Source organism: Adelges cooleyi, unplaced genomic scaffold (assembly GCF_023614345.1).
Source record: "Adelges cooleyi isolate 19-005CV unplaced genomic scaffold, UGA_ACOO_1.1 ACOO_flye_CR_arks_rails_tigmint_CR_PRNA_108, whole genome shotgun sequence".
In the NCBI taxonomy this organism is placed as follows: Eukaryota; Metazoa; Arthropoda; class Insecta; order Hemiptera; family Adelgidae; genus Adelges; species Adelges cooleyi.
Window position 1 is genome coordinate 14584287 of NW_026095761.1, and position 12783 is coordinate 14597069.

General features: G+C 30.2%; 2 protein-coding genes across 4 annotated transcripts in view; one reads left to right on the top strand and one right to left on the bottom strand.

The window, feature by feature from the left end:
- The window catches only part of LOC126847372 (Y+L amino acid transporter 2), a 234813-nt gene that overhangs the window by 72045 nt on the left and 149985 nt on the right, over positions 1-12783 (top strand). The window contains exon 1 of one of the 2 annotated variants that reach the window (XM_050587536.1): positions 6076-6079. The exons of the other annotated variant lie outside the window; for it this stretch is intronic. The gene's annotated coding sequence lies outside the window, so the exon portion shown is untranslated. Of the gene's footprint in view, positions 1-6075; positions 6080-12783 lie in introns of those variants that run through there. 2 annotated transcript variants of the gene reach the window in all.
- Positions 1-12783, bottom strand: part of LOC126847369 (acetylcholine receptor subunit alpha-like) — a 92749-nt gene that overhangs the window by 14286 nt on the left and 65680 nt on the right. For both annotated transcript variants that reach the window (XM_050587530.1, XM_050587529.1), the window contains exons 6-7: positions 7406-7521; positions 5882-6050 (exon numbers count right to left, since the gene is read on the bottom strand). In XM_050587530.1, coding sequence (XP_050443487.1) covers positions 5882-6050; positions 7406-7521 — 285 coding nt within the window. The remainder of the gene's footprint in view (positions 1-5881; positions 6051-7405; positions 7522-12783) is intronic.

A 12783-nucleotide genomic window follows, 5' to 3' on the forward strand; every position in this document is an offset into this window, starting at 1 on the left:
TCAAAGTATTAAAATATAATATAACAATATTAATAAAAAAAAATATTATTGTTTTTAAAATTTTTTTTTTGTTGTGTGGGATGTTTTTTTTTAAACTGATGGTGTTTATTTTTCTCAAACATTAACAGCGGTCTTCTGACGGACGATTTTGAGTACACTGTGCGAATAGTATTGTTTTCAATGAGCATTAATATTCATTGCCGAGCCAACAACGTTACCGAAATTCACGCATTATCCATCGAGTTGGAGGTTTATAGAGCACTCACTGTGGACCGGATGGTATCCAGTTAGCCGTTAGTGGTGAAGGATTTAGATGGGCCGTTCAACTCATTACAGAATGAATATTTATAATATCAACAAACTTTGCGTGGATGTTCGTTTGTGTTTCAATTAAATTATACCGCTATATTACGTTTAATAATATAGTAAAAAAAAATAAATATAAATCACAATAATAAAGTAATCAAGTCGAATGGACGCTAAAATGTATGTAACAAAAATTATTGTAGAATTTGACAAATGAAATTTCATATCCAATACTGTTTAATATAACGTGTCTGTAGTGGGTTTATTAATTAAATTTCTATTCTTTCGGGCAGAGGGAAATAATTATATTTAAAAGGTATTCGTTTTGAGTCACGTACCGGAAGAATTCACAAAGGCGTTTTGTTATTGGAAAATTAATTTTATCCATTAGCAAGTGTTGGAACATTTACCGTTTTATTTGTCTAGACTCAGGAAGACTCGGCCGAGACATTTTTCATTATTATTATTGTCGCATTCCTTGTAATATATACATTCAAGTCTGGAGACAAGATACTATGCTTTCAGACATATAGTAATGACTACAATAAAGAAAATACATTTGAGCTTAAAAATAGAACTGCCAATATTATTTTCTGCTGATAATATTAAAGCAAAATATTTAGGTTGAAACCTACTGAAATATTTAAACATTTTGACCGTCTTCTCAATATATTTCTAAACATTTATACAATTGTCCAAAAAGGACAAAAATTAAAAACTAAATACTTTGGTAATAATTTTACATTGTATATAGTTATGCAAATAAACAAGTACACCTAATCCCTTATCTATGTTACTCAAAACTTAAAAATAATTTAACTAATGATAATTTTGGAAAACTACTATAACACAAAAAATGAACCCTCGATCGCGTAGGACTTAAAATAAATTTACTTTGTGTTAATCTAACTTTGTCTTAAAAAACCGTGTGATTTGTTTGTTTACTAGTATGTTTTGGGAAAGTATACTTTGCAAACTCGATTAAGCTAGTTAAAAGAAAATATTAGAACGTCAAGAGGTCTGAAAACTTTTAGACTTTCTAATTAGCTTAAAATCAACAAATTTTTTTTAAATATACATTTTTGCGATAAAAGAAAAACATAATTGGTTTTCTATACTACACAAAATGGTGACAAATGGTGGAGTACTTATAATTATAGGTACTATTAGTAGCTCACGCAGTTATTTGTTATAGTTTAGACAAAATATGTTGTCTGGAAACACTTAAAATTCGACAGCTTTACGAAAGCACACTTAAAACAAAACTTATGGGACTATACTAACCATGGAAAAACATTTTTGATTGGATACAATAAATAAATCTTGAATTCAATAAACTTGAATGTCGAGTATTTGAAGTTGTGTGCATAAATGTGTAACGCAAATGTTTTTAAATTTTAATGGTTTTTGACTTTTTTTAGTAGTAATGCTAAACAGGTACTCGAGTTACTGGTAGTTCTTGAGCTTGTCGACCTAAGAGGACGCCAGTTGTTATAGGTACTTTATTTATTCCTGTGTAATACATGTTTTAAGAGACAATATTAAAAAAATATAAGTACGCAGTTTTAAGGCGAAGTCTCATCTATTCAAAATTCATAAAGATCATAATAGATCATATCGATGGACAGCGTGGTCTACAATTCAATAATAATAGGTGTTGGCGATTTATTGGTATATTTATGTCAAATTTCGTCCAGAAATTGCCTTAATTTTTTTCTTATTAAATACATGGCACCACTCCTTAATTGTAAAATTTTACACAGTACAATTTTTAATACTACACTGTATATTTTTTTTCAAAAACTATCTACCATACAAACATCTAATAATCTTTTAAGCTGACTTGATTGTTTTGTAATTCTCTTCGGTAATCTATCTTAACCGTTTTATTACTTCGAGTTCTACACTTTTTTTCAACAAGACTAAACAATATGAATCCGTTTCATTTTATTTGGCCTGATATCGGTAGAACCACCAAAATACTTACTACCTATTAGTTATTACTACTTGTATACTTATTATTAATTATATCTTACTCAGTCATTTCATAGATCATCATATTGATTTTAGCTACTTCTATTTCCCATTTATCCTTTTCATGTAATGCCTAACACACATTACATTATTGTTGGCCTCAAATCTGTGTTGGCTCTTTCCACCTCACAATCCACATGGCATTCTACTCATTACATTACCTTCGACTCTTCCATTGTTTTGCATAATTCTATGTTTACCCTATGCTTTTAAAGTAGGTATACAGGTAATTTACTTTGTTTGTTAAAAATCATCAACATGTAGCTTAATAGGCTTCCAATTTAACCAGACCACCCGAGCCAACACACAGACGCCTTACCCACACGGTCATTCGTCACTAAACATAAATTCTAAGCATTCTGTTAACTTTTAACTCGTATTGCTTATGTACTTTAACTTGGTTGCTCTGAAACGTGAAAATGCTTCATACTAACCGTAGTCGACGATAATGCAAAGACGGATTAAATCAATGGAATCGCCGAACCCGGTTAAACCTAAATCTCGTACAACTAATCCCTTATCCGTTGCTGTGTCTTACCGGACTTGACTGATTTCGTGTCGTGAAAATGTCTACAAGAATTCTGGATTTATTCCAGACTAAAAAACAACGTATCCATATGTTAAAAAGCACTCGCTCGAGGTCCGTCACGGTTTCATTAAAAACATAATAATCATTTATTGTACAACATCTATCTATAGTTTTAACTGCAAAGTATCAGCAGTGATAGTATGTGATGGGTTTTATTAAAAGTGCTCGGGGGACGACGTGGCTTTTCGAATCCGGAAATCTGTTCTAGCCGGAATATCCGGCCTTTGGCGACGTCGGTCGGTCGTTGTTGTTGTTGTGAGGTCACCGCACTAGACACGCACCACTCGAGTGCGTTCGCCGCCTCCCCGAAAAAAAAGTGGCCCCAAAAGACATCGCAACATACAGTTCGTATTTGTAATTTATCATCGTTGTGAAATGACGGAGACAAGGTCTATTTTCTTTTACCATCAATCAAGAAAAAAAAAAAAAAAAAAAAAACTAGCAAATAAATAAAACGGTCCGTGGACCGTTTTCCAGTGCCGATATCCGGCGGCCATCTCTAATAAATATATTTCAGGGCTGCAACGGATTAATTGATGGATTGATATGGTATATTATTTGGCGAGAGCCGACAGCCACGACCAGCAATTTATACCGAGGCAAGTTCGATCTCCGGCCTAACATTAAAACGTTAACGATAACAACAAATATAGTAATACAAAAAATATTGTGGTATATCCCGCGTGAACGATTTGAGAGGATTTTAAGTTAGATTTTTTTGGGCGTTTGTTTCTGACAAACACCCAACCGACAAATCCTTAAACCGAAAAACACGTTATCGTTTTAAATGCACTTCCATCATCGGCGCGCGCCATTAGTCATTTTTGACGAGCTCGTTATTTCTTGAGGTGGCGCTAAGCGAATTATCCACTACCCTTCATATGGGTCGGTGTGTGTGTGTGTGCATACGCCTATACATCCGGTTATCTTGTGTATCTATTACCCGGAAAACGTGTCAACGGCAAAGAACCCGTCTGAGAGACAAAAACGAATTTTTCATCCGACCACAGTCATGCCACGTTGACGATTCATATTCTCCATCGGTCATCCCTACTGGTATGCATATATTATAAAGATAACCGTGTCCGACTTAATTTACTTTTCCACTGTTCAAAATTACTGATTTCAAATAAGTCAATGCGAGTAAAGTATCCAACCATTGTAACCAGAAATAAAATAAAATAATAATCTCTATTATCATTTTTCGTCCCATATCCACCGCTTTTCCGTGGTATTCATTGATCTTGCCCATTTGTTCTCTTGCTTTGGTCAATTCACTCGGTATCGCGATCTGGTTATGCTTCTGCGCAAACCATTTCCTCGCCGTGAACTGTTTTTGTGTGGGCCCCGGGAATTCAATTAACATGATGTTTGACACCGGTATCGTTTTGGCACCGAATGCGTTTGTCAGCTTTCTACCAAAATTGTCGGCTATACTGTCGACGTATATTCATCGTATATGCGTTTTTCTAATATATTGTTGGTTGCTTTCAGAACTGTCTCCAAAAAATAAAAAACATACAAAACAAAAAGAAAGGCTAATGACCTAGTAGTCGAAGCCATATTTAAATAAAAAAAAAAAAAAGAAATTTTCATTTTGTTAAAAAAAAAACCCTAAAAAGTCTTCAGAGACTATTGAATTTAGCAAAGAAAATTAAAACTCACAAACCACGCTTAAAATAGCACAAAACAGTGTTCTTGGCAATCTTAAATACGATTATAAATGTCAATTAAATTTGTTAAAAAATAACTGTGCAAAAAATATCTATCAAATACTGTACAAAAGTGAGCATGAATAAATGTGGCGCTGTTTTGTGAACGAAAAATATGAACAATAGTTGACAAAGTTTCTTTAAATTAACAGACATAAATGACAGATATCAGGTATTTTAATATTTTGTTTTTATATTTTAGTAATCTTTATTAATTTGCTATTCGCTTTTATATTGTTTTCATACTTGCTACAGTAATATTTTAATGAAAAATAACTAATTTTGATTTTTAGCATTAAATAGTTATTTTTAATTCAATTATTTTGTATGAAATTAATTTTTATTATATGAAATTGTTTGTAGAAAGCTACGTTTTTTGCGATTAAGTATAAAAAATGATAAAATTTAATATAACTACGTTTTACAATTGTTTGTAAAATTTGAAACTGTACGCATTGCAATTTTAACTATACTATTCAATAGATCTTTTAAGTTACCATTTTGTAATTTAAGTTTTAGGCTTTATAACTTTTAGATGTAAAAATAAATTTTAAGAACTCGAAATGGCATCTTTGTGTGTATAGCATTAGTATAAAAACACATTACTAATCACTATTTAAATAACCTTAACCATTAAAAAATCAAAACCTATATGTATTTTTCGGAATCTATTATTTTAAATTATCATTGTGAGACATCCTATAGAATTCCTATGTTACATCAAATCTATAACTTACCTAAATAATATGGCGACGAGTGAAAATATGTTTTTACGTGACCTGAACAGCTGTAATTAGGTATATGACCTGAAGGTAATACATATACTATTTATACAGTATTTTCCGTCAGTTATCTGTTCTATTTGTTCTATCCACTTCCATGTAGATCGTAGACCATTGTAGTCGTTTTTTACCTTTATCTTGCTGACAAACTGTCAACATCACGCAGTATAATTATTCCGGCAGGTGTGTTCCAACAAATGTATTACAAGATTATCAGTAAACGACATGCCGTTATACACCTACTATACGTTATAATATATGGGATGTAGTGTTTTGGAAGTAAACGGTGAACTATGAAAACTCAATTATTTTCGACTGTCAGTTAGTGAATTAATGATGTTCCAGCTATTTAGTTTGACTGTGCATTTCGCGATTGTGTAAAAAAAAAAAAAATATTCACTGTTTTGATTCCCGTTAAAATCTATTTTAATTGAACGTACTGCAAATTGGTTACTAACCTTTTCACCGCTGTCCGATGGCAGATAAAATGTCAGCACAGTGAGGAATGAAATTCCCATACAAGGAATAATAATGTTGACGGTATAGAAGAGCGTTTTTCTTCTCATTGTAATGTTGAAAGTTATGTCCAAGTACGGTTCGTCGCAGCAGTTGTATATTTTTTCATTCCTGTGGTGTAGAAAAACTTCAATTATTAAGAACATCACAAAATATCCGTAACCACACAAAAAACTACTTAAAAGACGGGTTGTATAGTGACCACCTGCATTATCCATGTCAATAAATAATAACAATCAAGACTTCATCCTTAATCACGATTTGTAATTAAGTATAAGATTAGTATTAAATATTGGTTTAATGGTGTTATATTTTGTAAAGCATTGAAATTTGTATGCTTAGTGTATGAACTTGATTTTTAAATACGTTTTTTTAGAAAATAATTCATCTTCGGTATTGAAATAATGTAAATTCAAATTATAACAGCCGTTAAGCTAAAATGGAGGTTTTTCTGTGTTTTAATATATTCGACTATCCATCATCGTTAAATTTCAATGTCATTAAAAATAAATAAGTATTTTTTTCAAATTTGTATTTTAATTGAAAAATAAACGATAGGCCGTTTAATATGTAGCTGGATACCGAAAAGCACAACATTTTTCTCGGCTAAAAGCTAAGAAAAGATTTTAGGAAAGCAATTTTATTTTAAAACTTAAAAGGAAGTTGATACAAAAAGCTACTGTAAAACTGTATTTTGGCCAACAGTATAACAAGTATAGAGTTTATAATGAGTAGATACTATCTGAACACTAACGAAACTTGCTTCCATGTGTTCCCTATCTGTTTCCTTTATTCTAAACTTTTTATAATATTATCTTATCTAACTTCAACTGTGTTTACTTTATTTTCAACATATTTAAAAGCCAAAATTAAAAAAAAAAACTTATCTCATGATCGATTATAAAATTTCAATTTAACTATTCCATACAAACAAAATGTGATAATATTATCTAACTATTGTTTCCACGTCCATTTCAACCAGACATCATTTTTTACTATTTCCTGTTATCTGTTAATAACTAACATGAATAACAACAATTCTCCCTAATATAAGCTTAGTAAGAAAAAAAAGGGCCAAACACTAAACAGGCGACCTTTGGTGAAATACCAGAAATCCTCATGTATAATTCCATACAGCGTATAAATATTTATAGCATGCATAAGTAATGACGGTATTATGTCTAATGAATGATTAATTATGGTATGTTTCAGATGTAAAAATGGAAATTTGAAGAGTACAAATTGCAAAACTAAAAACGACCCATGTACCATTTTGAACACTTAACGGATAATAATATACCTTTTAGTTAAAAATGCATTGTTCATGACCAAAAGAAAATGTACCCATGTTCATTATGCGAAGCCGATAAGACTAAATAGTTTATTAAACCCCAAAAAATGTGTCTTACCTATTCTCGTTAGTTTTATCACAGACCTAATCTGTTGTAATAATTTTGTAATTTTACCTGACGGCTGGCACTTCTAGTATATCCCATTCAACTGACATGTAAAATTCTGACAGGTCCACACCGACTTCCACGACATTCGAACCAACTTTCTCGTCCATGTGCCTCAGGTCTACCTGTAAAAATTGTTAGCTATATGCGTCCATTTCATTTTTTCTATCCGAACGACATCATAAAGCGTTGTGTAAATATTGTGGTGGTTTATAACATTGTGGTAATTATCTATTTTTTTAATTCGAATTTGCACTGTTAATAGAAAAAAGGGAGATACGAACAAAACAAAGTCTAGATTATATTTTTTATTTTCACTATTGCATAAGTATTCAAATTTATAATGTATAAAAAAATAACAGAAATTCAATAATGTCTAGTAGTGATTATAAATCTTCTCAAAGGTCTAAAAAAAATATAAAATGATATGTCTCCCTAAGATTTGAATTGTAAATTGTTATGCGTGCCGACAGAAAATATTAAAAAAGTTTTTATTGAAAAACAAAACCGTAGGTAAATAATCAGTTAAGTAATATTACTCTATCCATTTGTTTATTTTAATCTTATCGGTTCGGAAGGAAAATAATATATTTTATATTTAAAAAAACCTCTGTCGCTTTGTAGCTCACTTTTTTCATAACAGTAAAGTTGTGAAATATATTAATAATAATGATCAATAACGCAACTACAACTGAAGCAATCCACTTAAGCAAATACTATAATAGTGTACTAGTTCTAATAGTAAAATATATAAAATGACGAACAAACCATTTTTTATTCTACAAAAGCACAACAAGACAATTTCGCAAACAAATTGTACTAACAATATATATATTATAATATACAATTGTAAATATTGTAATATTACAATATTAACATGACGCATGCTGTATTTCATTTATCATCAAAAATATATGAAAGTATAATATATGAGATGATACTGAATTCTATATTAGTAAACTTAAAATTGTATTATGTATTTGTATATTGAATAGTATGCTGTATCTTTTGGCAACCCACATGGTGAGCAGCTCACTTAGAATTATAGTTGTTTCTCTCAGAAAAAATAACTTTTTTGCTTTTACCATATAACTATATTTTAGTTTTATTACTATTAAATAGTTTTTTGATGATTTTGGCACATTATAGTGTCCATATTAACTAGTGATTATGACAATGTTTACCATAAAAAAAAAATTAAAATTGTCTTCATCATAATAATACCAAAGAAAAATGTAATCAATTAATTGGATACTTAATGTTTTTAAATGCTTTAATTATCTAATTTTTTTTAAATTTTGTTATTTCTCCGTTACCTGATCATCGAAACTTTTATAAATTACTACATTGCAAAATTATAAATATTATATATTATAATTGTTTTGTTTTTTCCGAATAATTTAATTCCAACTCATACAACAATATAGAAAGAAACATAATATGTTTTTTAATATGTAAAAACACTGTTTTTTTTATACAATATTAAAAATGTTATTATTTTTCAAAGTAGTACTTTTAAAAATCGTTTACTGCTACGTAGGGAGGTTATAAAAAATTATAATTTATAATAGTCAATTTTTTTTATAGTTTATTATTAACCGTATTTAAATTGAAAATCAACAGCGCTGCCCAATTTAACGGTGGTTGGTATTTACCGGGTCTCCTTTCAAACTGGACAATAATATGATAAAATCTTTCATTTGATCTTAACAGGGAAATTCATATTATTTATTGAACCATTATACTGAAAAGTATGAAAGGTAAACCGGGTCGATTGAAGTCAAAGATTCAAAGAAACGTTTAAGGGCGCGTGTGCACATAATAATAAAAAAGTATAGGTAGACACTTAATCTATACATATTTGTATTATATATTCAATTTTTACTCTATGTCTATAGTATGTAATATTATTTCTAGGTATTCATTTCAAAGGCAATATTTGGATATTAAACGCGTATTTTATATACATTTTAATAACAACAAAGAGACAAAACAAATGCGATGCGATAATGTCATATTTGAATGTGTAAATATTATACTTCCGGATAATAATATGAAAAATGAGTCTGGTCAGTCACAAAAACAAACCCTCCCCCCGCCCCATAAAAAAAGATCATAATATACAAATAACCAATGTAAATAAAATAAATAGGGTCGAATACATTATTATTATTGTATGTATGGTAATGTGAAACGTTTATTGCAATAAAAACAGGAAAACGTTTATAGTATTATTAACTGAATGATTATGAGAATATTGTTTGATATGTGGCAAAACCGTTTCGGAATGACTATAAAATATTATTACCGTTTTAATAATAGTAATAATTATTAACAAAACGAAAGCATTTATATTATAAAATATCTCACACAAATATCGATTGTCAGATTTATGCAAACATAATTTGTTATCTTAAACTTTCTATGTGAAACGGCTATCCTTGCATATTGGTATACTGTTATGATTAACGCTTCAAATTTGTTTTAAAAAAACTGATAATTGTTCAGTTAACATTCATATTTGCTAAATTAAAAATAATAATAATGATTTAGAACCTGTTCAAATTTCTATTATACACTATATTTAAAGTACAAATTATTTATAAGTAATTAAAATATAATTAACATAATGCAATGTAGTACTATGCTTTTGACTGCGTCAACTATTTATTCAATATTAACCCACAATAACCATTCGCCTATATTATTTACCTTTGATCTGCCAGTAACTTGTAGCTTAACGATTTAATTTACCTTAATTGGCTTGCCTAGCTCTGCACAAGTCGGCAAAGTTATTGTAAATAAACGAAATTAAAAAATAACTGGTTACTTTTTGAGAGATTGAGTGATATACTATATATTAAATCCCTGCGGGGCTGCTCGTGTACTGAGTGGTTAAATCATTTTTCTACCAGAATAATAATTTATGAACTGTTGTAATTATAATTTAAATCTAAAAGGTTCAGTATTGGAATAATTTATGAAAGCAATGGAAATTGCTATCAACGATTTTGCATTTTTTAGTAAACAGCGGTCACGATTTCCCATCAAGTTTAGACATAAGTTGCTGAATTTTTTATACTTTTGCATACTCAAATTATAAATAATTTCATTGGAAATTCATCGGTATAAAATTCATCCAGTAACTCTCTATATAATGAATCGTGCTTTATAGGAGTTGCTCGAGATTATTTTCTGGAAAGGTTCAATTCGCCCACAGAAAAATAAACCAAATATTTTGTATCATTGTCCATTAGTTATAAATATACATATGTATAATTATGATTTTATCGGCGACTTACAAAAGTATTATACACTAAAACATAAAATTATTTTGTATATTTTTACATTAGCGTTTTTTTTTTTTTTTTGATAAACACACAGCGACAAATGATGGTTATCGAAGTTCATAAAAAATGAGAAATCGTAAGTATAGTAAATATTCAAGTCAGTTAATTGGACTCCGTTAAGTGGGTTTACTATTAATTTATTGGCTGATTTGTTTCAATCAGCCAATACTTGACATTTTGAATTCAGTTTTAAATATTAGGTTTTTTTTTCTGAAGTCACACTCCAAACACTCAGCGAATAGGATTATTAATTTTTTTTAATTTTTTAATTTTTTAATTTTTATTTATTTTACAAAAACAATCTATACAAATATGTATGTACAGGATTATTAATTATTGATCAATTCGAGGTACAGAGACTATTATATTATTTTATATTGTTGTAATTACCTCCGAGGGAACATGATTAAAACGCACTCGTAAGCACTTATTGAGTTATAATAGTAGAACCACATTCAAATGACACTAATTAAAATCACTTTGTTTTATGCTGCAATAGAACTTGGCTCGGCTTGTGAATTTATGTACAGCTGCAGCCTAACGCACTCCTCATCGATACTGGGAAAAGAATGACACAGACAAAGGATCCGTTTCCTTTTCGATCAAAAAGCCCCTCTCACCCCCCCCCCCCATTTACGGACCTCTAATTAACGTCTCCTATCATAAAAAAAACAGAATATTACAACAATTGTTTAGGTATAACTTGTCATTTTCAGAACCATCTTAAAATATACAAAAAAAAAATAGAAACTTATTTTTATATAAATTAAATAATCGGTTTTTATTTTTGAAATATATTCATTTAAATGATCCCGTAGTTGAGAATATTAGAACATTTTGTAATATTCATATATTTATCACAAAAAATACATCAAATTGGACAATTTCATAAAAAAAATAGGTAAACCTAAAATATAACAACCAGTCCTATGCGTTCCTCTTTAAAAAAAAGTAGGGGTACGTTAGAATATCCAAAAAATGAGTTGAGGTACTCAGTCCCCCGCCCCTTCTGCCCAAAGCAAGCACTGCGGTTATTATAATATTACTATATTGTGTTTGACAATACGCTTAACGTCGGCAGTTTGGTTGTACGTTCAAGTGTATTGACAACTGTTTTGAGCTTGTAAACCGCACAGATCGAATAGCGATAATTTTTTGCTTGGGGTGTGACCTACGTCATACGGCACTGCCCCCCCCCCCCAAAAAAAAAGGAACAAACATGCCTTGCATAGGTTGTTTGTGTCCAACGTTTTTTTGTTGTCATTTTTCCAATATTTAGACCTTTTGTCAAGCGTGTTCGAGGTAACACAACAAAACGGCAACTCGTGTGCGGTGAGTTCTGTTTTGGTTTGCCCAGGAAAAATAATTATCCCAGTCCGTCTGTCCGCAGTATCAAAACAGTATTATTGTTCTAATACTTGATTTATAGATACCTACATTTTTTACTTTTTATTCGGTACTTGTTTTCTAGTTGTCGGTCCTATACGTTAAAACACCGTGGTTGGGTAAAATAAAACAAAACAAAATCGTTAAAACCTACCTATTATCGATTTGCGTGAAAAAACATTTCTTGTGAATAATTTAATTTGAATTTCAACGCTACGGTATAGGTTTTCAACTTATGGTACACCGATATTTAGTTTCCTGTAAAACGGATGGTTCACACATTATTATAATCAGTATTGTCAACACACGCAACACAACGTATAAATATGGTAACGTGACGTTACAGTAGCATTATTTTTTCAAAAACAATATTAATAATAATAATGTCAATGACCAACACATCACACAAGCCCTGTTGGGATATATCTGGTTCATCGTATCCTGACAGCATCGATACACGCTATAACATGATATGTCTACATCAAGGGAAATCTATCACATGTACTAAACGAAGCAACTACTTGAAAGCCGTTGCTCTATGATGCTGCGTGCACAAAATATAATGTTATACACTAAAACTATATATAAGGCCAGCGTTGAGTATGAAAACCCATTATTTAAAGCCTTTCGTTAGAAACATCTATCGACCGA